The 24,413-nt window shown below is 66.8% G+C and overlaps 3 protein-coding genes across 3 annotated transcripts; 1 reads left to right on the forward strand and 2 right to left on the reverse strand.

Annotated features, from left to right (window-relative positions):
• Nucleotides 1-8,056, reverse strand: MAP1S (microtubule associated protein 1S). The gene is made up of 7 exons (XM_084302851.1): nucleotides 7,901-8,056; nucleotides 6,390-6,491; nucleotides 5,564-5,646; nucleotides 5,324-5,464; nucleotides 1,457-4,607; nucleotides 1,146-1,363; nucleotides 1-256 (listed from the first exon to the last, which is right to left on the reverse strand). Exons 1-7 carry the CDS (start codon nucleotides 8,031-8,033, stop codon nucleotides 101-103), a joined length of 3,984 nt encoding a protein of 1,327 aa, XP_084158977.1. The 5' UTR covers nucleotides 8,034-8,056; the 3' UTR covers nucleotides 1-100.
• A 1,374-nt stretch (nucleotides 8,057-9,430) lies between these two features.
• LOC311219361 (cocaine- and amphetamine-regulated transcript protein-like) lies at nucleotides 9,431-10,897 on the reverse strand. The gene is made up of 3 exons (XM_084302467.1): nucleotides 10,732-10,897; nucleotides 9,785-9,868; nucleotides 9,431-9,685 (listed from the first exon to the last, which is right to left on the reverse strand). Exons 1-3 carry the CDS (start codon nucleotides 10,771-10,773, stop codon nucleotides 9,578-9,580), a joined length of 234 nt encoding a protein of 77 aa, XP_084158593.1. The 5' UTR covers nucleotides 10,774-10,897; the 3' UTR covers nucleotides 9,431-9,577.
• A 3,079-nt stretch (nucleotides 10,898-13,976) lies between these two features.
• On the forward strand, nucleotides 13,977-15,689 carry GADD45B (growth arrest and DNA damage inducible beta). Its single transcript, XM_084302502.1, has 4 exons — nucleotides 13,977-14,200; nucleotides 14,304-14,405; nucleotides 14,631-14,844; nucleotides 15,006-15,689. The coding sequence occupies exons 1-4, from the start codon at nucleotides 14,163-14,165 to the stop codon at nucleotides 15,117-15,119; spliced, it is 468 nt and encodes a 155-aa protein (XP_084158628.1). The 5' UTR covers nucleotides 13,977-14,162; the 3' UTR covers nucleotides 15,120-15,689.
• Nucleotides 15,690-24,413: the final 8,724 nt, after the last annotated feature.

A 24,413-nucleotide genomic window follows, 5' to 3' on the forward strand; every position in this document is an offset into this window, starting at 1 on the left:
GAGGAGGAGGAGGAGGAGGAGGGAGGAGGAGGAGGAGGAGGAGGAGGAGGAGGATGGGGATGGGGGGGGGGGGGTGATGAAGGCCCCCCCCCCCGTGCGCTCAGAACTCCACCTTGCAGGCGGGGAAGGTCTCGTCCTGCATGGCCACGGTGCTGTTGCTGCCCAGCACGGTGATGCCCAGCTCCTGCTGCCGCTCGTGGGTCTCCTGGTACCACTCGTGCATCACCAGCGAGTCGAAGGTGGGGATCAGCGTCACCTGCGGGGAACAACAACACACCCCCCCCGCGGCACCACGATGGGACCCCCCCTGGCACCACGCTGGGACCCCCCCCGGCACCGTGCCAGGACCCCCAGCACCGTGCCAAGACCCCCAGCATCGTGCCAGGACTGTGCCGAGACCCCAAGACCCCCAGGACCACGATGGGACCACCCAGCACTGCACCAGGACCCCCCCAGCACCGTGCCAACGACCACAGCAGGACCCCCCGGGACCATGCCAAGACCCCCCCAGGACCACGATGGGACCCCCCAGCAGCTCACCAGGAGCCCCAGCACCATGATGGGACCCCCAACACCGCACTAGGACTGTGCCAAGACCCCCAGGATCATGGCAGGACCCCAGGACCGTGCCAAGACCCCCCGGACCACGGCGGGACCCCCAGGACCACGATGGGACCCCCCAACACCACTGCACCAGAACCCCCCCAGCACCATGCCAAGATGCCCTCAGACCACAGCAGGACCCCCCAGGACCACAATGGGACCCCCCAGGACCACAATGACACCCCCCAAGCAGTGTTCCGGGACCCCCAGCACCTCACCAGGACCCCCAGCACCACACTGGGACCCCCCCAGCACCGTGCCAGGACCCCCCAGGACCACAATGGATCCCCTCAGCACCACCCCAGGACCCCCAGCACCACAATGGGACCTCCTAGCACCATACCAGGACCCCCCCAGACCGTGCCAGGACCCCCCAAGACCATGCTGGGACCCCCCAGGACCACGGCAGGACCCCCAGCACCACAACGGAGCCCCCCAGCACCGCGCCATCACGGCGAATGGGACCAACGAGCCAGGAGGGGCCGGGTACCCCAGGGCTGGGGGCACCGCGAGGACCCGGGGGGGGTGGGGGGGGTGCTCACCTGGGTGTCGGTGCCCCACTGGTGCTTGCCGGCCAGGAGGGCGTCCAGGATGGGCCGCAGGACGCCCTCCTTCAGGTGGTCGTCGCCGCTCACCACGTAGCAGAGCGAGCGCACGCGCCGGAAAAACTCCTCGTCCACCGTGCGGGCGCTCCACGAGCCGGGCAGGTACGCCAGGTCCACGTAGACCGGGGGGCCCTGGGGGGGCACAGCACGCGAGCCTGCGGGGATAAAAAAAAAAAAAAAACAGCTCGAGGGAAGGCCCCCAGACACCCCCATCCCTAAAATTTTGGCCCCCCCTCCCAGCCCCGTACCTGCCGGGGACGCGCGGCCGGGTCCTGCCAGCGGTTTGGTTCCAGCGCCCCGTGGCACCGCGGTGCCGCCGGGGGGGCCCTTCTTGTCGCCGGGGGGCAGCTTGGTTTTGTCCCCGGCGTCGCGGCCCGAGCTGGCGGGGGGGGCCCTGCCCTTGGGGTTGGGGCCGGTGGGCTTGGGGGTCTCGGTTTTGGGGCCGGCGGGCGCCGAGCCCACGCGGGACAGGGTGCGCTTGGCCTTGCCGGGGGGGGGCTCCTTCTTGGGCAGCGCCTCGGGGTCCACCATGCAGATGCCGGGCTGGGCGGGGATGGGGCAGGGGTCCTTCATGGGGGCCGGCAGAGGGTCGCGGGGCCTGGGGGGGCCGCGGGGGGGCTGCTCCGAGTCCTCGTCCGACTCCAGCCCGTCGGCCAGGATGGAGGGGCAGTCCTCGGTGGCCGGGGGGACGTCGGAGTCGGAGAGGGTGGGCAGCGACTCGCTGACGGAGGTGGGGGGCGTCTCGCCCGCCGGAGGGGGGGCCCGGCCGCGGCGCCGCGTCGGGGGCTGCGCCAGCTCCTGCGAGGGGTCGCTGTCCGACAAGTCCCGGGGGCTGGATTTGGGGTGCTCGAACTCGCAGGGCGACACCAGGCACAGGTCGACGTCGTGGGGCGAGTCGGAGCGGCGGCCGTGCCGCGGCGGGTGCTGCTGGTGGTGGCAGGGCCGTAGGGGCAAGGACAGCCCCCCCTTGGTGGCCGCGGGTTCGGGCTCCGGAGTGCCGCCGGGCAATCCCCCTTCCTGGGGGGATTCGCTGACGGGGGGCAGGACCTGCTCGAAGGAAACCGAGAGCGACTCGTCCACCTCGGTGGAGTGCGGGGACCCCACCTCGGCCGGCAGCGAGGGGGTGGTGATGGTGGGCGAGACGTCGGGGACGTCGTCCTTGAAGGGGCTGAGGGACAGGCACCCCGCCTGCTTCTCCTGCGATGACCCCGAGCTGTCGTGCGAGGCTCGGCCCCCGCCCGGCGCCCAGGGGGTGTTGGGGTGCTTGGGGGCGCCCGGACCCTCCCCGGTTTCCTCCACCGGGGACTGGTGGAAGGGAGTGTGCCCGGCGCTGGCCGGCCCCGAGCTGGCCGGGGACATCATCTCCAGGGTTTTCTCCTCGGAGCTGCCGCAGGGATCCTCGGCTCCCTCGGGGCCGTGGTTGAGCAGCCCGGTGGGCGTCAGGTCGAAGTTGACGCTGCGCTCGCTCTTGGGGGTCTTGGCCAAAGGCGAGGGGGGGCCGACGGCCCTAAAGGGGCTGCCCTCGGGGTAGCGCGAGCGCTGGGGGCTCTCGGGGTCCTCCACGCCGTTCTCCAGGCAGCCCAAATCCGGCCCCCCGCCGGCCCCCCCGTTCTCCAGCGGCGAGGGCTCCAGCTCGCTCTCGGCCGTGGTGATGCCTTCGTCCGGCGACTCCTCCTTCCTCCTCCTCCCCTCGGCCCCCGGCGAGGCGCCCGCCGGCCGCATGTCCTCAGGCGAGGAGGACTTGGAGCCCTCCGACGCCCCCGGCTCCTTCTTGGCCCCCGGCTCCTTGGCGGTTTTGCCCTTGGGCTTCTCCGGCTCCTTCTTGAGCGTGGATTTCTTCAGGCTGCTGGCCTTGGCCAGGGGTTTGCGGGCCTCCGGCACCGGCGTTTTGCGTGCCGGGGGCTTGGCGGCAGCCTTGGGCTCGGCCTTGCTCTCCTTCCCGTCCTTCCGCAGCGTGTCGGCCTTCGCCTCCTTCTTCACCGCCTTCACCTCCTTCTTGGCCTCGGCTCCCTCCTCCTTCTTCAGCGGCTTCTTCTCCTCCTTCTTGGCCGCGGGCTCCTTCTTGGGCGCCGCTTTCTCCTTGCTCAGCTTGGGCTTGGCGTCGGCTTTCAGCTTCTCCGTCGAGGAGTCCGGCTTGGCTCGGGCGTCCTTGGCCTTCTCCTCCTCCGACCCCGCTCTCGCCACCTCCCCGGGAGCTTTCGGCTTCTCCTTGCTCCCCACCTTCACCTCCTTCTTCTCCACCTTCGGGGCTTTCTCCTTGGGCACCCCGGCGTCCACCAGGCTGAGCTTGGAGGCCGATTTGAGGCTCTCCTTGCTCTCCGCCCTCCTCTGCTTCAGCTGCTTGTCGGGCTGAAGCTGCTGGGGCGCCTTCAGGTCGTTTTTGGTGACCACGGGGTGCTTGAGGAACTCCAGGTGCTTCACCTTCTCCAGCCCCTCCAGGATACGGGCCTGGGGCGTGCAGCCGGGGAAGAGGACGCGGATGATCTTCTCGGAGGGGCTGACGGGGTGCCAGACGAGCAGGGCGCAGACGGAGGTGAGGCACTGCAGGGGCAGCTCCTGCTCCTTGGGGTAGCCGTCGCCCGACCACTGCTGCAGGAGGAACTCCAGCTCCTTGGTGCCCTTCACGGGGTTGAGGACGTACATGTCCAGCCGGCCCACTCCCATCTTCTGGAAGAGGACGGTGGGCTCCACGCGGGGGCCGCCGTCGCGGGCCAGGGGGTTGGGGCGGATGCCCAACTTCTCCAGGTAGTGCAGCGTCAGGGCGGCCTCGTCGCAGCTCTTCAGCACCCGCGAGTTGCCCTCGATGGCCTTCAGCTTCTCCGAGGCGTTGAGGAAGACGACGCCCAGCTCGGGGGAGATGAGGTTTTTGGCCCAGTCCCCGTTGCCCTGCGAGCCCTGCGAGGACGGGTCCTCCTCCAGCTCGGCCAGCTTCCTCTGCAGCAGGCTGTTGACGCCGGGCAGGCTGTCGGTGCCCGCGTGGGTCACCAGGATGGAGTCGATGCGGTCCAGGTGGCGGACCAGCTTCCAGAAGGACGATTTGGGGTTGGAGCCCCCGTTGACCAAGACGTTGAAACCGTTGACGGCGAAGAACGCCGAGTCCCCTCTCCCGCCCGGGAAGATATAGCAGCAGGGCTTGGAGAGCTTGAGGAAACCCACCATGGTGGGGGGCTCCAGGAGGTCGAAGGGGGACTGGGGCTCCAGCGACTCCGAGAGGTACTCCATGAACTCCTCCAGCCCCTCCATCTCGGGCAGGACGCAGCCCGGGTTGTAGCGCAGCTCGATGAAGTCCTGGAGGTTGTGGTGCTCCAAGCCCGAGTCCTTCCACTCCCCGAAATCGGGGCAGCTGATGGTCAGCCGGGCCTTGGCCGAGGGGTCCGCGGAGCTCAGGATCTCCCCGACCTGCCAGGGGACGGGGACAGACGGAGCTTCAGGGGGGACCCTGCTCGTGCTGCCCGGTGCGGGGCACCCGGGGTCCCTTAAAATAGGGCTGCCCCCTCCCTCTGCAGGCTCGGGGCACCCCTTCCCTGGGGCTTTTGGGGACCCCATAGCCTTGTCCTAGTCCCAGGGCTCACTGCTGGCTGTTTTGGGGACCCCATGCCCCTGTCCCACTCCCAGTGCTTACTACTGGCTGTTTTGGGGACCCCATAGCCCTGTCCAGGTCTGGGGACCAGATTTGGGGACCAGCCAGCTCACTCCTGGCTGTTTTGGGGACCCCATACCCCTGTCGACTTCCAGCGTTCACTCCTGGCTGTTTTGGGGACCCCATACCCCTATTCCATTCCCAGTGCTCACTGCTGTCTGTTTGGGGGACCCCATAACCTTGTCCTATTCTCAGTGTTCACTCCTGGCTGTTTTGGGGACCCTGTCCCATCCCCATGGCTCACTGCCAGCTGCAATCCCGATGCCCACAGGGTGCTGATCCCTGATTTACACCCCCAATCGGTGCTGGGGGGTCAGCATACACCCAATCCCCCCCCCCAGCAGCACACAGAGGGATGTCCCTGCGGCACCACCACTCACCCAGCTCCCCCTCACCCCGTCCCCGTGCCCGACTCCCCCCTGGGACACCGGGAACGTGCTGCCCACCCCCCAAACGGCCCAGCCCCGGCCCCCACCTCCTTATCGGTGAAGATCTGGATGAAGTCCCGCAGGGAGAAGCAGCCCGTCTGCAGCATCAGCTCGCCCGTCTCCTCCACGCAGGGCCCCGCGAACACCAGCAGCTTGTGCTGCGACACGTCCGTGATGAGGTTCCGCAGCTGGGGACGGGGAGGGGGACGTCAGGACGCCCTCAAACCCCCCCCCGTATCCCCCTCCCGACCCCGTGAGCGTCCCAAAGCCTCCCCCCAGCGGCTCACCTCGTCGCACAGGGATTTGTCGGAGGGGTTGAGCAGCACCAGGGTCTCCAGCACGTCGCCGCGGTGGTGCAGGGTCCGCTGACCTGCGGGGACAAGGGCTGCCACCCGGCCCAGCACCAAGAGGGTCCCAGCAGGACCCCCCCCCCAGGTGAAAACACCCCCCGGGGGACACCCCAAAGTTATATTGAGCTTCAGGGGATGGCCAGAAAAATTCCCAGCACGGGGACAGGGACGGATCCTGCCCGTTTCCCCTGCGGATGAGGGGCAGGCAGCGGGAGGATCGCGCTTCCCACGTCCTTCCTGCCGCGGGGAGGGGAGGAAAAGGGGGGTGGCCGAGCTGGGACAGCCCCCCCGGCCCCATCACCGGGTGTTCCCTGCGCTCTGGGGGCTTCACCGCCCCCCCCAGACACCCACAGCCCCCCCAGGAATGGGGAAAAACCCAGCTGGGGGCGATCGGAGCGCGGGGGGCACGCCATGAGCCCACCCCGGGGGTCCCTCGAGAAACCACAGCCCCTGAAGGCAGCACCGGTGCCCCCCCCCCCGCCCCAAGCACCGAGGGGGGGGGTCAGGGGACGCCGTGGCCACGAAGGAAGCGGCTCCCCAGGCTTCTCCACGTGGGAATCACGGGGCTGGAGCCCCGGGGGCACGAAGCGGCGGCGGCTGGCGCGGTCTCGGCACAAAAAAAGGGTTCAAAAAAGCAGCTCGGGGCTCGCGGGGAGCCCCCCAAATTCGGCAGGACCCCGCAAACGGAGCCTGACAGGGCCTGGGGGGGGGGGTTTCACCCTCTCTGGGTTTGCCCCCCCCCCAAATTTTTTACTTTTTTTACCTTTGACGATGCTGGAGAAGGTGGCGGAGTGGCGGGAGACGAAGAGCTTCAGCTGCTCGTCCAGGTTGCAGGAGCCCAGGTCGATGTCCCAGGAGCGGATCCCTGCCCGTGGGGGGGGGACACACACCTCAGCACACAGCCCCGGGGGGCTCCTCACCCCCCCCCCCCCAAACCCACCCCCATCATCCCCTTCCCACCTCACCTCCACCCCGGGGACGCGGCGCGGGGGCACCCACACCGGTGGCGCACCACGGAGCAGAGCAGCCCCCTCCCCAAATTCTCCCCCCCCACACACACTAATTTTTGGGGGGGTGACGCCGCTGCCGTGAGGACCCCAGGAACACGCCCTGGGGGATGGGGACCGCGTGGGGATCCCCGTTTTGGGGTCCCCGTTTTGGGGTCCCCGTTTTGGGGCCCCCGGTGCCGTGGCTCCGCCAACCCAAACCTCGTCCCCTGGGGCTACGGCGGCGCCTCTTCAAAGGCGCTAATTAAGCTAATTAACGGTGCCACGGCTCCGGGTGCTCCCTGCTCCCATAGCAGGGGCTGTCAGACCCCTCACCCAGGAACCCGGGCCCGGGGGGGGGTTCCTGGGGGCCTCCCCCCCCCCCCCTTTGGGTGATGGCGCAAGGCCGGCGGGGTTGCACAAGGGGCCGTTGGGGCCGTTTTTGGGGGTTCCCCTGGGGATCGGGGGGGGGGGCAGATCCCTGGGGGAGGAGGTGGGGCAGATCCTGGGGATCTGGGAAGCAAATCCCAGGGGATCCGGCAGGCAAATTATGGGGGATTTGGGGGGGTAGATCTGGGGGATCCAGGGCAGGAGATGGAGCAGATCCTGAGGATCCTGGGGGGCTGGGAGGGCAGATCCTGGGGATCCAGGGGACTGAGCAGATCCTGGGCCCCAGGGGCATCAGATAGGGCAGATCCCGGGGCAGGAGATGGGGCAGATCCTGGGGATCTGGGGGGAGCAGATCAAGGGGATCCAGGGCAGGAGATAGGGCAGATCCCAGGGCAGATCCTGAGGATCCTGGGGGGCAGATCCTGGGGATCCAGGGGACTGAGCAGATCCTGGGCCCCAGGGGCATCAGCTAGGGCAGATCCTGGGGATCCAGAGGCAGATCCCTGGGGACCCTGGGATAGGAGAAGGGGCAGATCCTGGGGATCCAGGGGCACATCCCGGGGCTGATCCTGGAGATCCCGGGGGCAGGAGATGGGGCAGATCCCGGGGATCTCGGGGACAGATCCCGGGGGCAGATCCCGGGGATCTGGGGCGAGCAGATCGAGGGGATCCAGGGCAGGAGGGGATGGGGCAGATCGGGGGTCCCTGGGGCATCAGACAGGGCAGATCCCGGGGGTCCAGGGGCAGATCCCGGCGATCCCGGGAGGGCAGATCCCGGGCCGCGACCCCGCACCCCCCCCCCTCGGGACCCCGAGACCACCCCCGCTGCTCCGGGGCTCAACCACGCGGCACCGGCACGGGGGGAGCTCCCCCCCCGTGTCCCCCCCCCGGGGCTCACCTCGCTCCAGCTGCTGCAGGGCGGCCGCCAGCAGCCCGGGCCGGTGGCAGCCGCCGCCCACGATCGCCAGCAGCGAGAAGCGGCGCGGCCCCAACGCGGGGCCCGGAGCCGCCGCCGCCGCCGCCGCCGCCATCTTGGGCGCCCCCCGCAGCCGCCGCCGCCACCGCCTCCCGCCCGCCCCCCGCCCCCCCCCGGCGGCGGCTTGGTCCCGCCCGCTGACGTCACCGCCGGCCAATAGGGGAGCGCGGAAGGGAGCCGGGAGGGAGGGGCGCGGGAGAGGGAGGGGGGAAGTGTTAAAGGGGCGATGGCAGGGCGGGGTCGGGGTGGTGGGGACCGCGCGGTGGAGGGGTGGGCGGGGTGGGGTGCAGTGGGTGCAGTGCATGCAGTGGATGCAGTGAATGCAGCGGGTGCAGTGGATGCAGTGCATGCAGTGCAACACGGGGTGCAGGGCAGGGTGGGGGTGCAGGGTGGGTGCAACGCAGTGTGGGGGTGCAGGAGCAGAAGGGTGTGGTGCAGGGTGGGGGTGCAGGGTGGGTGCAATGCAGTGCGATGTAACACAGTGCAGTGCAATGCAGTGCAGTGCAACACACTGCAGTGCAGTGCTGAAGTGCAGGGCCAGGAGGGTGCAATGCAGTGAAACACAGTGTTAGGGTGCAGGGCGGGTGCAATGCAGTGCGGGGGTGCAGGAGCAGGAGGGCACAGTGCAGGGTGGGGGTGCAGGGTGGGTGCAATGCAGTGTAATATAACACAGTGCAGTGCAATGCAGTGCAGAAGTGCAGAGCCACGAGGGTGCAATGCAGTGCAATGCAGTGTTGGGGTGCAGGAGCAGGAGGGCACGGTGCAGGGTGGGGGTGATGCAGTGCGGGGGTGCACAGCCAGGTGGGTGCAATGCATTGCGGTGTAGTGTTGGGGTGCAGCGTGGTGCAGGACCATGAGGGTGTAATGCAGTGCAATGCGGTGTTGGGGTGCAGGGCGGATGCAATGCAGCATTGGGGTGCAGGGCCAGGAGGGTGCAGTGCAGCGTGGGTGAAATGCAGTGTAATGCAGTGCAGGGTGCAGTGCAGTGTGGGTGCAATGCAGTGGTGGACTGCAGGGCGGTGCAGGGTGCAGTGCACAGCTGCAGGGCATAGCAACAAGCAGTGCAGTGTGATGCAGTGCAGAGATGCACTGAGCAGTGCTGTGCGGGGGGTGTACAGTGGCTGTGCAGTGCCGTGGTTATGCAGTGCAGCACCGTGCAGGGATGCACTGTGCACTGCTGCACTGCGCAGGGGGCATGCAGCAGCCGTGCAGTGCAGTGGCCGTGCAGTGCAGTGCCCGTGCAGTGCAGCGCGCTGCAGCACCAAGCAGCTGCTGAGCAGTGCAGGCCGTGCAGCACACAGCACAGAGCACTGAGCAGGATGGGGCCGGGTGTGCAGTGAAGCCCCCTCGCAGTGCCCCCCACGTTCCCAAATAACTTCCCCAGCACCCCCGGGGGGCACCGCAGAACCCCCCCCCCCAAAGAGATCAGGCAGCAGCCGAGATCCAAGACCTTTAATGCACCCCAGGGCCCCCCAGCAACACCTGCCGGGGGGAGCTGGGGAGGGGGAGAGGAGTTCATCCCCCCCCCGACGAGGCAGGGGCCGGCAGCATCCAGGGGGTGGCACCGTCCCCGTGGCCCCCGCTGCTCCCCCCGGCCCCTCAGGAGCATTTGAGGACATGGAGGTTGCAGGCGGTGCCGGGGGGGCAGCTGCAGCGCGTCCCGAAACGCGCCCCCATCCGCACGGCGCAGGGCTCCCGGGGCAGGCACTGCGGGACCGAGGCTGTCACCGGGGTCTGGTCCCCCCCCCACACCCCAAAATCCAACCCCAAACACCCGGTGCCCCCCCCAGACTTGCCCGGCCGTACCGAGGGCACCCGGCCCAGCTTCTTCTTCGCCGCCGGCAGCTCCCGGCCCCGCAGCTTCTCCAGCACCTCCTGCAGCGCCTCGACCTGCAGCACGGCACCGTCACACCCCAAAACACCCCTCCGGCATCGCCCCCAGATCCCAGAGAAAACCAGCAAAAAGCTGCAAATCCCCACATCCCGCTGAAAATATTAATTCCCCAACACCCTCCCCTAACAGAGCTGCTGGGATGACCCCAAAAGCGACCCCCCCAAAGCACCCAGACCCCAAAGCACAAAAGCAACCGGCAGCAGGGCCCCCCCCCGCTCCCCAAAACCCTGGCCACCTGCAGAAGCAGCCCCCAAACGGGGCTCTCTGGGAGCACCCTGAGGTGCTTGGACCCCCAGCCCTGCTCCCCCCCGGCCCCCTACCAGCTCCGTCTCCTCCTGGCGGGGGGCCGGCCGCAGCCCCCGCTCCCCGGAGCCCCGCAGGATGAGGCCGGAGCCGGCGAGGCAGAGCAGGCAGAGCCAGGCGTTGGCCATGGTGCAGGATGCGGCCCCGAATTGCTCCTTCGGCTTTATAACCCCCCCTCCTGCAGCCCCCCAGGTGGGGGGGGGCAAACACCCGCTGACGCAGACAGGGAGCTCGGGGTGTCCCCCCGCAGCCCCCCCGGACTCGGAGCTGACATCAAGAGGGAACGAGGGGGGGGGGGACACGGCCCCGGTGACGCCGTCCCCCGGGACCCGTGGGGGCCATGGGATGGACGTCAGCACCGCAGCCAATTCCCTGAGCAAACACGGCTGCGGCGAGAGCATCCTGACCCCCCCCCGGGGCTGGGGGCTGCGTGTGGGAGGCGCAGGGCCCCCCCCACCAGCAGTTTTGTCCCCAAGGAGATTTGGGAGGGGACAGACGGGGGGGGGGACGGAGCCGTGGGGACAGCCCCCGGGAAGGGCTGTGCTGAGGAACCCACCGGGGTGGGATGAAGGCTGCTCCCCTCCCTCCTCTTCGCCATGAGGATTTGTGGGGTCGGGACTCCCGAATCCGTGGGGCTGGGGCTGGGACCCCCCCCCCCCCCAAATCTGTGGGGCTGGGACTCCTGAAGGGGCGCTGGCACCGGCAGGGCGCAGGGGGATGGATCCAGCTGGAAGAAGCAGACGGAGGTGAGCAGCAGGGAAGGGGCAATGCCCCCAGCCCCCCAATTCCCCCCCCCATGTCCCTATAACACCCCCCAGCCCCCCCACGTCCCCATGACACCCCCCAGCCCTCCCCACAGCCCCCCCCAAGTCCCTATAACACCTGACAGCCCCCTCATGTCCCTATAACCTCCCACAAACCCCCAGCTATCCCCCCAGCCCCCCCAAGTCCCCATAACACCCCCCAGCCCCCCCACGTCCCCATAACACCCCCCAGCCCCCCAGCTCTCCCCCCAGCCCCCCATACCCCCACGTGTCCCCCCACCCCCCCCTCAATATCCCCACACCTACGAGTTCCCGCACCCCCTCTGGAACCTGGGGGGTTCCCCCCCCACCTCCCTTCACACCCCACAGCCCTACCAGCCCCCCCAGTGCCCCCCCCAGACCCCCAACCCCCCCCCCATACCCTCCTATCTCCGGGGGGATTTCTTCCTCTGGCAGCACGGCCTCGCTGGGTGCTGGGCAGCCCCTGCCCGGCCCTCCCGGAGCCCCTGGAGGGCAAAAACCGGGGGTGGGTCTGGGGGGGGCTCCTCCAGCCCCCCCCCCCAAGCCCTCGTTGCCCCCCCCCATTACCATATAGTAGCCGGTGTGGTAGCCGCTCATGTACCAGCCCAGCAGCATCGCCGCCAAGGCGCCTTCCTCCTCCTCCTCTTCGTCTCCTGGGACGTGGGACCACGGTGGGGGGGGGGGGGGGCGCCGGCTGCCGGTAGCACCCGTTAAAGAGGGGGGGGGTCCCCAAAATTTTGGGGAGGGGGTGGGGGGGGGGGCACCGGGTACTCACCGGGGGGTGCCAAGGGGATTGGGGTGGCTGCTGGCCCTTGGCGCTGCTCCTCTTCCTCGCGGCTTTGGGGGGCTCCGCCGCCTTCTGGGGGGGGGGGGGGGGGAACGGGGCCCTGCCGGCCCCTCGGGCCCCCCCGGGGGCGGAACCGGCTGGAAGCGGGGGAGCCCCCCCGGGAGCCTTCCTCCTCCTCCTCCTCCTCCTCCTCCTCCCCCTCCTCCTCCTCCTCCTCGCTGGGGGTCCCGCTCCACGTTGGGGTCCCCGAAATATCCTGGGGGGGGGCACGGGGGGGGTGGGGGGGGGGCAGCGGTACCGGGTACCGGGCACAGCACCGGGGCGCACAGAGCCCGGTGCCCCCCCCCCCCGGTCTCCCCAGGTCCCCCCCGGGTCGGTGCCGGCCCCCCCAGCCCCGTCCCACCCCGGGTCCCCCCCCCCCCAGCCCCGCACCCCCCCCCCAGCCCCGTCCCGGTTCGTACCCGCGGTCCCGGGGCTCTCCCGGCCATGTCCCGGTACGGCCGGGACACCCCCCCAGCGCGGTGCCCCCTGGGTAATGTAGTTCCCGGCCCCCCTCGGTGCGAGAGGGGCGGGGTGAGAGGGGACTACAAATCCCAGCGGGCTGTGCGGGGGGAAAGCAGCGAGAGGGGGGCGGGGAGAGAGTCGGCGGTGTGGACTCTGGCGCCCCCTGGTGGGTGGGGGAGTGAAGGGCGGGGGGGGTGAGGAGGGGATGGGAGAGGGAAATAAAAACGAAATAAACGGAAAAGGGAAAAGAAAAATAAATAAATGAAAAGGGAAAAAGAGAAATGAAAAGAATGAAAAAGAAAACGGAAAAGAGAAAAAAGAAAAGAAAAAAGAAAAGAGAAAAAAGAAAAGAGAAAAAAGAGGAATAAAAGATAAAAAAGGAGAAAAAATGGAGAAAGGGAAGGAAAAAAGAAAAGAAAAGAAAAGAAAAGAAAAGAAAAGAAAAGAAAAGAAAAGAAAAGAAAAGAAAAGAAAAGAAAAGAAAAGAAAAGAAAAGAAAAGAAAAATGAAAAAAAGAAAAGAAAAATGAAAAAAAGAAAAGAAAAATGAAAGAAAAATGAAATGAAATAAAACAATAGAAAAAATAAAAGAAACAAATTAGAAGCAATAAAATAAAAAAGCAGATAAATAATAAAGATTTAAATAAAGAAAAAAATAAATTAAACTTTTCGCTAATTAACAATAACGCCGAATGTGCCCAGACGGAGCGGGGTCCGGGGGGGGGTCCCGGGGGGGTCCCGTCCCCGTCGCCCCCCCCCCAGCAGGTGGCAGCCGCCGCCCGCCCCAGCCCCGAGCGGGCCCCGGGTGCCCCCCCCGGCTCCACCCGCAGGGGGCGCAGCGGCGCTCGGAGCGCCCCCGGCCCCCCCCCCCCGCATGGAGCCCCCCCCCTGCAAAACACAGCGACCCCCGGTGCACCCCCCATGCACGGAGCGTGCCCCCCCCCCCCAAATTGCACAAACGGCCCCCCCAGTGCAACCCCCCCCGATGCGCCCCCCCCCCCCCAATGCACGGAGCGTGCCCCCCCCTGGTGCAAAAAGCCCCCCCCCCGGTGTGTCCCCTCCCCAAATGCACCGCCCGTGCCCCCCCCATTGCAAAAACCGCCCCCCCCCCCCCGGTGTACCCCCCTCCCCATGCCCCCCCCCACATTGCAAAGAGCCCCCCCTCGCTGCAACCCCCCCGGTGCCCCCCCCAATGCACGAACCGTGCCCCCCCCCCACTGCAAAAACCTCCCCCCACCCCCCCCCGGTGCCCCCCCCCATGAACAGAGCGTGCCCCCCCCCATTGCAAATCCCCCCCCGGTGCCCCCCCATGCACGGACCGTGCCCCCCCCCCCCCAATATTCCAAAAACCGCCCCCCCCGTTGGCCCCCCCCCCCATTGCAAATCCCCCCCCCCGGTGCCCCCCTACTTTGCAAAGGACCCCCCCAGCCCCCCTTTTTGGTGCACCCCCCCCCCATGTGCCCCCCCTCCCCCCTTTACCCCCCCCCTTTCCCGTGCCGCCCCCCCCCCCCCCCCCCCCCGTTCCCGGTCCCTGCGGGGGGGGCAAGTTTCGGGGCGGGGGTTTCCCCGCAGCCCCCACGTGGGGCTCGCCCCGCGGGCGCCCAATCCCCGCGCCGCCCTCCCCCTGCCCCAGCCAATCAGCGCCGCGGGGGCCGCCCAGCCCCGCCCCCCCGGGAGGCTATAAAAGGAGGCGCCGGGCGCGGCGCGGCTCAGACCGAGCCCGGCTGCAGCGCGGAGCGGACGCCGTTTGCTGGAGGAAGAGGAGTGGGGGGGAAATATCGCGACAGCGGCACCGCGACAGCGCTATCGCGACAGCGCCGCAGCGAGCAGCCTCGCCGCTTCTTGGATTATCCCTTTCGGGCTTTTTTTTTTTTTTAATTTGCTGTTCCGCCCGCTGGATTACAATTGCACCATGACCCTGGAGGAGCTGGTGCCTTGCGATAGCAGCAAGTAAGCGCAGGGGGGGTGCATGGGGATGGAGGGGGGGGGGGCCGGCAGCTCTACAGCCGCTCACCGGACCCCCCCCCTTTTTGTGTGTCCCCCCCAAAAAAAGGATGCAGGCGGTGAGCGAGGCGGTGGAGCGGGTGCTGGTGGCGGCGCAGCGGCAGGACCGGCTGACCGTGGGTGTCTACGAGTCCGCCAAGCTGATGAACGTGTGAGTGGTCTGGGGGGGCCCCAGGGCATGGGGGGGGGGCTGGGGGAATTAAGGGGAAATGTTTTTTTTGGGGAGGGTGCAAGGGTTTTGTGCCTGGTGCCGTCAGCACCCTGGGGTGCGTTGGGGTGGCGGCACCGTGCTCCGGTATTTGGGGATGGAGGGGGTGAGGGCTGCACCCATCCTGACCCCCCCACACTTAACGCCGCGTCCCCCCCCCCCATGCAGAGACCCCGACAGCGTGGTGCTGTGCGTGCTGGCCACGGACGAGGAGGACGAAGGCGACATCGCCCTGCAGATCCACTTCACCCTGATCCAAGCCTTCTGCTGCGACAACGACATCCACATCCTGCGCGTCTCGGGCATGCAGCGCCTCGCCTCCCTCCTGGGGGACCCCGAGCCGGGCGCTGAGCCCCGAGACCTTCACTGCCTGCTGGTCACGGTGAGTGTGGCGGTGACGGCGCGGTGCTGATGGCACGGTGCTGATGCACAACCCGGTGCTGTGATGCACGGCGCTGCCGGGTGGCCCTGAGTCACTCGGGGGCTGCGTGGCCGCGTGCCGGCGACGCTCACCTCGTGTTTTCGTCCCCTTTCCGTATCCAGAACCCCCACACGGACGCCTGGAAGAGCCAGGGGCTGGCGGAGGTGGCGAGTTACTGCGCCGAGAGCCGCGACAGGAACCAGTGGGTGCCCTACGTCTGCCTCCAGGAGCGCTGAGCCGGCCTCGCGCCGCCCGGCGCGGTGCCTGAAAGAGGAGGAGGAGGAGGAAAAAAAAAACCAACCCTAAAACCGCAGGGAGACGGAGGAGAAACAAGCAGCAGTTCAACCAAACCAACCCAAACACCCGCCGATTCTTCATTTTTCTTTTTCAAACCGGAGAGGAGAGAAGGGAGCAGCCCGGCCGCACCGGTGGGCGCGGGAAGGGCGAGCGGTGCCGGCGGGGGACGCGCGCCGGAGCCGTGCCGAGGAGTCGTGCGGGGCCACGGGGCCGTGCCGAGGAGCCCCGGGAGGAGGACGAGGGCTTTTTTTGGTGTTTTATTTTTTTATTTTTTTTGGCATCCGTGACTCGAGGGATGGAGGACTGCGGATGGAGGGACGGATTTGCCGATGGACTTTATTATTTTTTTTTTTTTTTCCAAGGGGGTGCCGCTGGTGCTGGGACAGGGCGTGCAGCACCGCGGGCAGTTCGTGCACTTCGGAGCCACTTGGAGAGACCCTGCTCCAGATCTGTTACAGAGTTTATTCTTGTACTGAGTGAAAATAAAATCGGATTTGCAATAAAACTGACCTCAGCGTCTGCGTTCGCCTTCTCCCCCCTCCCCTTTCCTGGCCCCCGCAGGGTGTGCATGGGGGGGGGGCCCTGCCTGGATTTGTTTTGGGGTGGGGAGGGAGCAGCAGCTCCGGGCTCCCCTGCCCTAATGCGGGGCTCTGCAGCCCCCAGGGGGGGGCACTGAGGGTTTTGGGGGGGGGTTTGGAGCTTCCCCATAGCGTGGGGACAGATGGGTGTCCCCATCCCCTATAGCATGTGGCAGCGTGGGAGCCCCCCAGGGCCAGGAAATTCCCATCCCCCCCCCACCCACCCCAGGGGATTTTCTCACAGCACCCACAGCGAGGAGGATCCCCAGGGAATCCCCCCACCCCCAGGACTCCCCCCCTTGGCTCAGCGCCCTGCCTTGCTGCCCCCGGGTCTGGTGTGGGGGGGAAAGGAACAGCTCAGGCTTTAATCTTTCCTCCTGCAGCCCCGTGGGGGGGGTGGGAGGGAGGTGGTGGCCCCCCCACCCTTATAAACCTGCCCAGGCATCGGCAGCGCCTGGGGCTCTGCTGCTGAGTGGAGCCACTTGGGGTGCCCCCCTTGGAGGGGGGGGGTCCTGGGTCCTTCTCAGATCCCCCCCCAGGTGGGTTTGTGGGGGTGGGGAGGGGCAGAACAATAACCAAGGGGGGGGAAACCGAGGCAGCGACCTGAGCTCCCCCCATGTATTTGCACACTCACACCCACGTGCACACACACACGCACTGTGCTGCTCCGCACCGGTGCCTGCCCCCCCCCCCCAACCCCCCCGGCCCCAAATGCCCCCACGGGGTCTGCCCTGACCCCGCCACGCGGCCGGGGCCACCCTGTCCCTGCGGGGACCTGCCAGGGCCGGGCGCTGAGCCAGAGCTGGCACCGCCACGCAGGGCTGCGGGGACACAGCCGGGAGGGCAACGCCACCGGGGGGGGGGACACGGTGGCCACCACTCCTCCTGGAGCCCTGTCCTGCTCGGGGGGCCCCCTGCCTTGGGGATGTGCCCCCAGCCCTCCCCTTGGCACCGTGACCACGGAGGGAAACTGAGGCACAGTGCGACAGTGACAGCTCAATGCGTGCTGCTGGTGAAAAGGGGGGGGTTACTGGGGGGGGGGGGGTGCACCCCAGGGGAAAAATGCAGCAGGGAAAGGGCCCGAGGCCGGGCTGAGCCTCCCCGAAACTCATTTCACTGGTGAGTCAGCAGCACGTGGGGCCCTGGTGACCCCGCTGTCACCGCGCCGCTGCGGCCACCCATCAGGCAGAGCCGAGCCAGGGTCCTGGGGGTGTTGGCAAGGGCAAGGGGGGGGGGGGGAAAACAGCCTCCCAGCGCCCCCCCGGCACCCACACCCCGCACGGCAGCCCCCCGCGAGCAGCAGGCAGCCCCTGGTGCCCCCCCAGTGGGCAGGACACCCACGGAGCAGCCCCAGCCCCAGCCGCAGCCCACCCCGGAGCCCGCGTGCAGCCGCCCCCACACGCGCAGATGTGCTGCAGCCGGGATCACACACGCGCTGCTCCCCCCCCCAAAACCCCCCCCCAGGGACGCAGAGACCCTGCTGGGCACCCCTAGACCCCCCCCCATGCCCCTCACCCCCCGTTGCTGCCCTCTGCTTTTGGAGGGGTTTGGGTTTAGGGGGATTAAGGGGAGGGCTGTGGGGCCATGCATGGTTGCACCCCTTCCCCGTCCCCAATTGCTCCAGGCCACCTGGGTGGGGGACACCGCGTTCCCTTGGGGGGGGCATGGAGAGGTTTGGGGGTCCTGGGACCCCCCCCAGCTCTGGGAATGGGGATCTTAGGCTGCCTCGGGTTGGATGGTGCGAGCCGTGTCCCCAGCACCGTGTCCCCCGGTGTCCCCACAGCAGCGGGGTCAGGCCCGCACACCTTCCCCCCCCCCCCCAGCCCAGCACCCGGTGCCAGCGTTGCCGGCGGTGCTGGGAGCCGGCCAGGGCCAGCGCGACGCCAGCAGCGCTCGCACCGGGCGGTAATTACAGCCCCGGGAGCTGCACGGCACCGGGGCCGCATCCAGCTGGGTGCTGGCTGTGCCCCTGAGCACTACGGGAGGGGGTGCTGGGGGTGGGCGGGGGGCTGCTGGGTTTGGGGGTGCAGGATGGGTGCCATGCGCATGTGGGTGCAGGGATCGCGCGCCGCTGCACCTCGGGGATGCGCCTGCAGCGTGCACGGTGCGGGGTGGCACCACGCTGCTCCTGTCCCCATCCCTGGTGGCACCGTGGCTGCTGCATCCCCTGCTTTAGGGTCCTGGGGTGCAGTGACCTGTCCCGGGGTCCCCCCATTTCCCAGTTGGGGACGGCGCGTGGCCGGTACTTTTCCAGCAGCGCCAAGCCCAGCGGCTCTTTCCATCGCAGCGCGCGCCCCGGGGAGTTTCCACGGGAAAGGGCCGACCCCGGGCCCCCCGGCGGGGCTGGGGACGGTGCCAAGGATGGGGCTGGATCCGTCCCTCGGCCTGGGAACGCCGGCGAGAGGTTCCTGGAAGAGGAGGAGAAGCGTCCGTGTGCGCTTGTGCTTGCGCATGTGCTGGGGGCACGCTCACTGGGGGTGCGCAGGGGATGGGGGCTCTGCACGGTGGCGTGAAATTGGGGGGGGGTGTTGCGAGGGTCTTTGCAATGCATTGTGCATGCTCAGGGCCCTGACCACGGGGGTGTTTTGGTGCTGGAGGGGGGGGGCACAGCATGTGCAATAAGGGCAGGGGGCCGGGCCCCTTCCTGGCTCTGGGTAAGGGCGGCTGCGGCCAGACAGGGCTGGGCCTGACCCTGCTGCGTCTGAGCCCGGCGCGCGCGGAGGCCTGGGCTGGGCTGTGCTGGGCTGGGCTGATTTATGAGTCTGGGCTGGGCGGCCGCTGGCTGCAGGCACCGGGCTGGCTCCAGCCCCAGGCCCTGTCCCCGGCCGCCCCTGCACACCCTGGGCCCCCCCAGCCCCGTTCCCACTCGGTGCCGTGAGCGCCGCAGGGTGACGCACTGGGGACCTCCAGGGACATCCCTGCGGCGGCGTCTCCGAGATGCGGCCACGGGGACGTCCTCCCCCAGCCTCCTCGCCCCCTCCCCGGCCACAAACCAGGGCTGCAGGTGGGGAAACTGAGGCCGGGAGCCAGGGCAGCGCCGGCAGCCCCCAGCGCGGGGGCCGGATGCTGGCGCAGGAAACCTCCCCGTGGCGTCACGGCCGCTGTTCCGCTGCGTCGCGGGCGCCCCGCCGGCACCGAGCCCACCCCCGAGTCACACCGGGGATGGGGACGCTGCGGGATCCTCCTAGTGGGGACATGGGGGGGGTCCCCACGGCACGGTGGCAGCCAGCTGTCCCCGAACCCTCTTGTCCCTGCGGCAGGAGCCGACTTTTGCCCCCGTGGTGCCAGCAGCTTCCTTGGCCCCGCCGCCAAGGGCAGATAATTATAGCTGCAGAGGAGCTAAATATAGCCCCGGCGCGCTATTTTTAGCCCTGCTCCCAGCTCGGTGCCACCAGTGGCTCCCGGTCGGTGCCGGATCCTGCGCCCGCGGCAGGAGGGTCCGGGGCCTTTCATGCGCTGCCAGGCACGGCCCGGGTTTGCTTTGAGGATTCCGGCATTTCGCCTCTGCTTTTTAAGGGAATTTGGGGGAGTTTGAGCATTTTGTGGGGGAGCGGGGTGAAGGTTGCAGCTCTGCAGCCGCGGGGTGCAGACACGGGGACCCTGCTGCAGGAGGGGACAGGAGGAGCTGTCACCAAGGGGACTTTGCCACCGGTGGCTCCGGTGAGGCCAGGTCTCCCCAGGCTGCTGCGGGGCAAGGACACAACAAAATCAGGTCCCCTCCACACCCCTGAGGCTCTCCAGGCCCTTTGGGGCTCCTTCACCCTCACTGCACCGCCCTGTAACCGGTGCCAGGAGCCCCCAAAACCCCCGGGGTGCCGCAGCTGAGCCCGAGCAGCGCTCGCGGTGCTGCCTGGCCCCTGCCGCCCTCCGCCCGGCGCTGGGGTCAGACGCTGAAGCATCCCAACTATTCCAGGCACGCGGAGGAAGCGTGGCTCCAGTCTGCCCGCACGCTGCACGCATTCCTGCCTGGCCCGGGTGGGCAGGAGCTGCTCCAAGCCTTTCCCCAAAGCGCCCTGGAGGCCGTTCGTTGCCTTCCAGGAAAGGCAGCGCGGGTCCCGGCGGTGCCAGCGCTGGCCCCGGACCTCAGGCCGGGTGCTGGGAGAACGGCGGCGGGCGGGAGGTGCCGGGAAGCAGGCGGAGGTCGCTTCCTTTTCACTGAAAAGGGAAGAGTCTCAGCTCTCGGTTTCGCTCAGCGGGACGCGGGTGGTGCTGAGCCCTGCCGAGCCCCAGCCCCGCACCAGCGTGGCCCCAAGTGGCCACCGGCGTCCCCCGGCTTGCAGAGCAAGGGGAGGAGGAACCGGGCTCTTTGCTCCCCAAAACCGAGCGGTCCCACTGGGAAGGGACCCTCGCCTGTCCCCACGACCTGCGGGATCGGCTGGGGGCGAGGTCGGGGATCTGCCCCTGGGTGGTCGCAGGGGGACAGCGAGGAGACCCCGCACGGCCCCGCCGGTGACGGTCCCATCCTGCCCGGGGCAGGGTCAGGATTTCCAAGCAACGCCCGGTGACCTTACGCAGGGGGACGCGGAGGAAGTGCCCAAAGGGGCGCACAGCTCTTCGTGGAAGGCAGCTCCAGAGAAAGCGGCAGGAAGGAAGGGTCGGTCGTTACCCAACACCACCGACATCCCCAGTGAGCACGGCTCTTCCCGGAACGCCGCCGAGCCCCGGGACCGCGCTGCTCGGTGGCACCCACACCACGCGCCCCCCGCATGACAGGCTGGGCAGGAGGTCTGGCAAAATGAAAAGTGAGCCTTTTTATTGTGTTATCAATTCACTTCTTAACAACAATTCCACGAAATATTAAACACTGTGCAAGAAATTGGTCTATGGCACACCAGAAATAAAAATCAAGAGATCCAAAAATGCAGACGTTATGAGGAGCCTACGTTACATACACCGATTACTTCCTAAGTACAGTCTTTACAAACCTTGATTTGCGTTTGGCAACAATATCAGAATTTGGCAAATAATAATAATAATAATAGACCAGAGAGAAAAATTAAAGAGCGCAAAGTATCAGACGCGTGGCTTCTTCTCGATGAAGTAAATGCGTTATTTTCACTTTTTGTTAAATAAAGGTGACTTTTTAAGTACTCGGAGGAAGAGGGCTCTGCTGGGGGCACCAAAGGTGCCGATTTTTGGGGACGGCGGCGCCGTGGGGCCAGCCCCGAGCTCTGCGATCTGTGGCCAGGCTGCTTGGCACCAAACCGTGCCTGGCTCTGGCTCCAGCACCAGCACCAGCACCAGTACCAGTACAGGCACCAGTACCAGTACCAGCACCGTTACCAGCACCGAGCCGCCTGGGAGCTGTGGGGCCACGCGGGCACCGTGCGGGGCTCGAGGCTGCGCCCCCAGGAAGGTCCCCGAGACAGGGAGGGGAGGGCAAGGAAAACGGGACCGGTTTAAAAAAATTAAATAGAAGCTACGTTTCCTCTCTCCCTTTTATTCTCCGGTCCCTCTCCTTTCTATTTTTGGCAGCAGCTTCACCACATGCTAAAAAGAAAACTTCAGGCAGATTTGGGCATGTGTTTACATCCAAAAAAAGGCCTTTGTGGAGCCGGCGCTGAGCTGGCACTGGCTGCCCGACGCCTGAGCAGCAGCACAAAAGAGGCACCAACCACCTCCTCGCCCCCCCCTTAGCATTCTGGAGCACTTAAAAAGTCCTGAAAAGTGTCTTTTTTTTTTTTTTTTCTTTTAAACATTTTTTTCTTTTCTTTTTTCTTTTTTTTTCTTTTTTTTTTTTTTTTGGCAAATGCACTAACAAAGTACAAGCAACTACCGTAATTTGCACTTATATTTATGCTATACAAAAACATCTACAGTATGATCACCGATTTACTCAGACGAGGAGAAAAAAAAAAAAAAAAAACCATTAAAAAAAAAAAGAAAAAACTGGAAAAAAAAAAAAAAAAAAAAAGGTTGAGGATTTTCCCCCCTCGCGAGCCTCCGACTGCAGCCACCAGCGAGGCCGGGCCCCCGCAGCCTCCGTCCCTCCGCGCACGGCACCGCGGGGAGCCGGCCGGGCACCCCCGTCCCCGCTGTCCCCCCCCCCATCCGGAGGGACAGGAGCTGGCTCTGGGCTGGGTGCAGGCGGCCCCCCAGCTCCAAAGCCATTTCCCATCCCCAGCCGTGCACCAGACCCGAGCCCCCCGCCTGCCCCAGGGCGCAGGATTCGGCCAGGACCGCGGCTCCGCACGGGGCCACGCGTGCCCAGCGAGGGTGCGACACCGGGGGGGGGGGATGCTCCCCGACCCCAACCCGCTGCCCGGACCCACCGGCAGAGCACCCGCAGCGGGTCCGGGTGGCGAGGGGTGGGTGTGGAGGGGTCTGGGTGCAGGGCTCGCTCCCGCTGGGTTTTGGGGTGCGGGGAGCACCCTGGGGTCAGGTCCGGGCACGGAGCAGCCGTGCCCGACGCCTGCGCTCCCCTGGGGACAGGACGCGGGGCTGTGTCGCTGCCCTGCAGCTCGGGCGCTGGCCTGGCCCACCGGCTATAGCACCATGCTCTGGTCTCTAACATAGAGGAAGAATCAGCGATCTGGAGTAGAAAAATAAGGCTGGAACTGTACTAGATTAAGGACAGAGGAAATTCCCTCCTGGAGAAGAGAAAGCCCTGCTGCGGCTAAACCCTCGGGACAGCGCTCGCTTCCCGCTACAGACGCGGCGTTCGGGAGCTTGACGTGATGCTGGATGAGAGATTGAAATTAAAAAAAAGGCTTTGCCCGTGGCCGTGCCGGGGAGCAGCCCTCGGGGTCACCTCGCTGCTGGTGGCCGGTGCCCGGCGCGGAGCTGCGGGAGCGCGGTGGGACGCAGCACGAGCACGGCGCCGGGCTGGGGGTGCGAGTGGGGCCAGGAGGGAAACGAATTCCCAGAGGGAAACGAATGAAATTCCCCCGGGTGCAGCTCCAGCACCGCTCACGGTGGGACGGGGAGGACCCGTGGGACGTGGGGAAGACGGTGGGGGGGGGGTTGGAGTTCTCAGTTCAGCAAAAAAACCCCAGGGAAACGGCTGCAAGACGAACACGGGAGGTGCTGCGGTTGGGGGTAGTGTTAAAAACGCGTTTTGTCCTTTTTTTTTTTTTTTTTTTCATACCCCAACTTCGTTTAAAAAGGGCGAGTGATCACGCACTTCAAAAAGCGAGGGCGACACCTGCAACCAAGCAGTGTGAATGGAGCATCTCCGCCACCGCAGCCTCCTGGGGCCCCCTCCCCAGCCACCGGCCCCGTTCCTCTCCCCCCCTGCCTTCGCCTCTCCAGCCTGCACCAGTGCCGGGACCCCGCCGGCAGCCCCCGGTGTTTTCGCCAGTTTTCCTCCCTCCCGGCGAGCTGCAGCAGAGCAGACACCGAGGGGCTCCTTCCTCTCCCCTCTCTCGGGTTTGGTGTCCCAGCGGGCGGTCGTGGAGTCCCAAACCAGAGCCCAAAAAATCCCTGGGGGAACGGGGAAGCTCCCAGCCTTTCACATCAGGTGTGGGTTTGTTTTTTTTTGTCCTTCTCTTCCCCAAACAGCCTCTGAAACTATTTTAGACCACAGAATCGGGTGCCTGCACTCACTTGAACTGGGAAGGGGTACCGGTGTCGTGGTTAGGAAACCCAACGGGGCCTCTGCCTACCAAGAGGAGCATCAGCCTTCCTCCTCCTCCTCCTCCTCACCACGGAGCCCCGGGCTCTGCCCTGCACAAACAGGCTGGGCTCGGATAAACCACGGCGCCGTGACTGCGGGGAGCAAGGTGGCCGTGGGATGCGGTGGGGACTTCCCTGAGCTCTGACCTGTCCCCGAGTGCCAGGGGGGCTGCTCGCCGCGTCCCCGCTCCTCCCCGCGTGCCGTGCCGAGCCGTGCCGAGCCGTGCCGAGCCGCCTCCCCCTTCACACAGCGTGGTGAGATGGCCAAGGGATGGGGGCTGCCCTATTGCCCCAACAGCCTGACCCTCATCTCCCCGAGCTAGCGGGGCTGGGGGGAATTATTTCCACTTCCCACTCTCGGTAAGAGCAAGGGCGCTGGGGAGCACTGCTCAATCTGCCAGCTGTAGTGTTTGGGATCCAGGATCTCCACAAGGCCGTTTCCAAAGGTTTCTCGCGTGGTGCTGCGCTGCAGAAAGCCCCTTCCCTCCCCCCGCCCCCAGCACAGTCCTGTTTGGGAAAAAACAGCGGTAACCCCACAGAGAACCCAAAACCCCGAGGAGATCAGAGGCGCCCGACCCCGGTGGTTCCCATGCCGAGAGCTCCCCACCAAGAGCCACCGGCTCTCAGGGCTCCCCGTGCCGTGCGGGACGGGGACCCCCCCTGCTGCCTCCGTGCCCCCTCCCCGGCGCTCGATTTACTCATTTGCAACAGCAATTTTTTCAATTTGTGATTTGGGGTGGGTTGTTTTGGTTTTTGTACTAGTTTTCTAGGAAATCGCCACCCGCCTGGACTCCTCTCCCTCGTTCCCTCTCCAGAAACGGAGCCCGCAGGCTGAAACGACGACGTGCTAATTGGAAACTAATCAGCTCAGACCCACCCAGACCTTTGTTCAACGCCCCCAACGGCGAGGTCCCGGTACCCCCTTGCATCCCGTTGGCAAACGCAATAAAAACCCCGCTTCCTCCAGCACCCCGGTACCAATTTTGAATCTCCCTATTAAAAACACCCCCCCCGCCCCCTCCCCAAACCCCCCAAACCCCG

This window comes from Netta rufina (genome assembly GCF_964035555.1).
Source record: "Netta rufina genome assembly, chromosome: 28".
Classification (NCBI taxonomy): domain Eukaryota; kingdom Metazoa; phylum Chordata; class Aves; order Anseriformes; family Anatidae; genus Netta; species Netta rufina.

Bases quoted from the DNA above. Each gene is read 5' to 3' on its own strand.
- MAP1S (XM_084302851.1), bottom strand. From the start codon at position 8,033: ATGGCGGCGGCGGCGGCGGCGGCGGCTCCGGGCCCCGCGTTGGGGCCG. The intron at 6,492-7,900 runs GTGAGCCCCGGG...CCCCACGGGCAG, and splicing joins CCTGCAGCAGCTGGAGCGAG to GGATCCGCTCCTGGGACATC. The intron at 1,364-1,456 runs GTACGGGGCTGG...TTATCCCCGCAG, and splicing joins CGGCCGCGCGTCCCCGGCAG to GCTCGCGTGCTGTGCCCCCC.
- LOC311219361 (XM_084302467.1), bottom strand. From the start codon at position 10,773: ATGGCGAAGAGGAGGGAGGGGAGCAGCCTTCATCCCACCCCG. The intron at 9,869-10,731 runs GTGGGTTCCTCA...GCCGTGCTGCAG, and splicing joins GCAGCCTTCATCCCACCCCG to GTCGAGGCGCTGCAGGAGGT. The intron at 9,686-9,784 runs GTACGGCCGGGC...TCGGTCCCGCAG, and splicing joins AGCTGGGCCGGGTGCCCTCG to TGCCTGCCCCGGGAGCCCTG.
- GADD45B (XM_084302502.1), top strand. From the start codon at position 14,163: ATGACCCTGGAGGAGCTGGTGCCTTGCGATAGCAGCAA. The intron at 14,406-14,630 runs GTGAGTGGTCTG...CCCCCCATGCAG, and splicing joins TCCGCCAAGCTGATGAACGT to AGACCCCGACAGCGTGGTGC. The intron at 14,845-15,005 runs GTGAGTGTGGCG...TTCCGTATCCAG, and splicing joins TTCACTGCCTGCTGGTCACG to AACCCCCACACGGACGCCTG.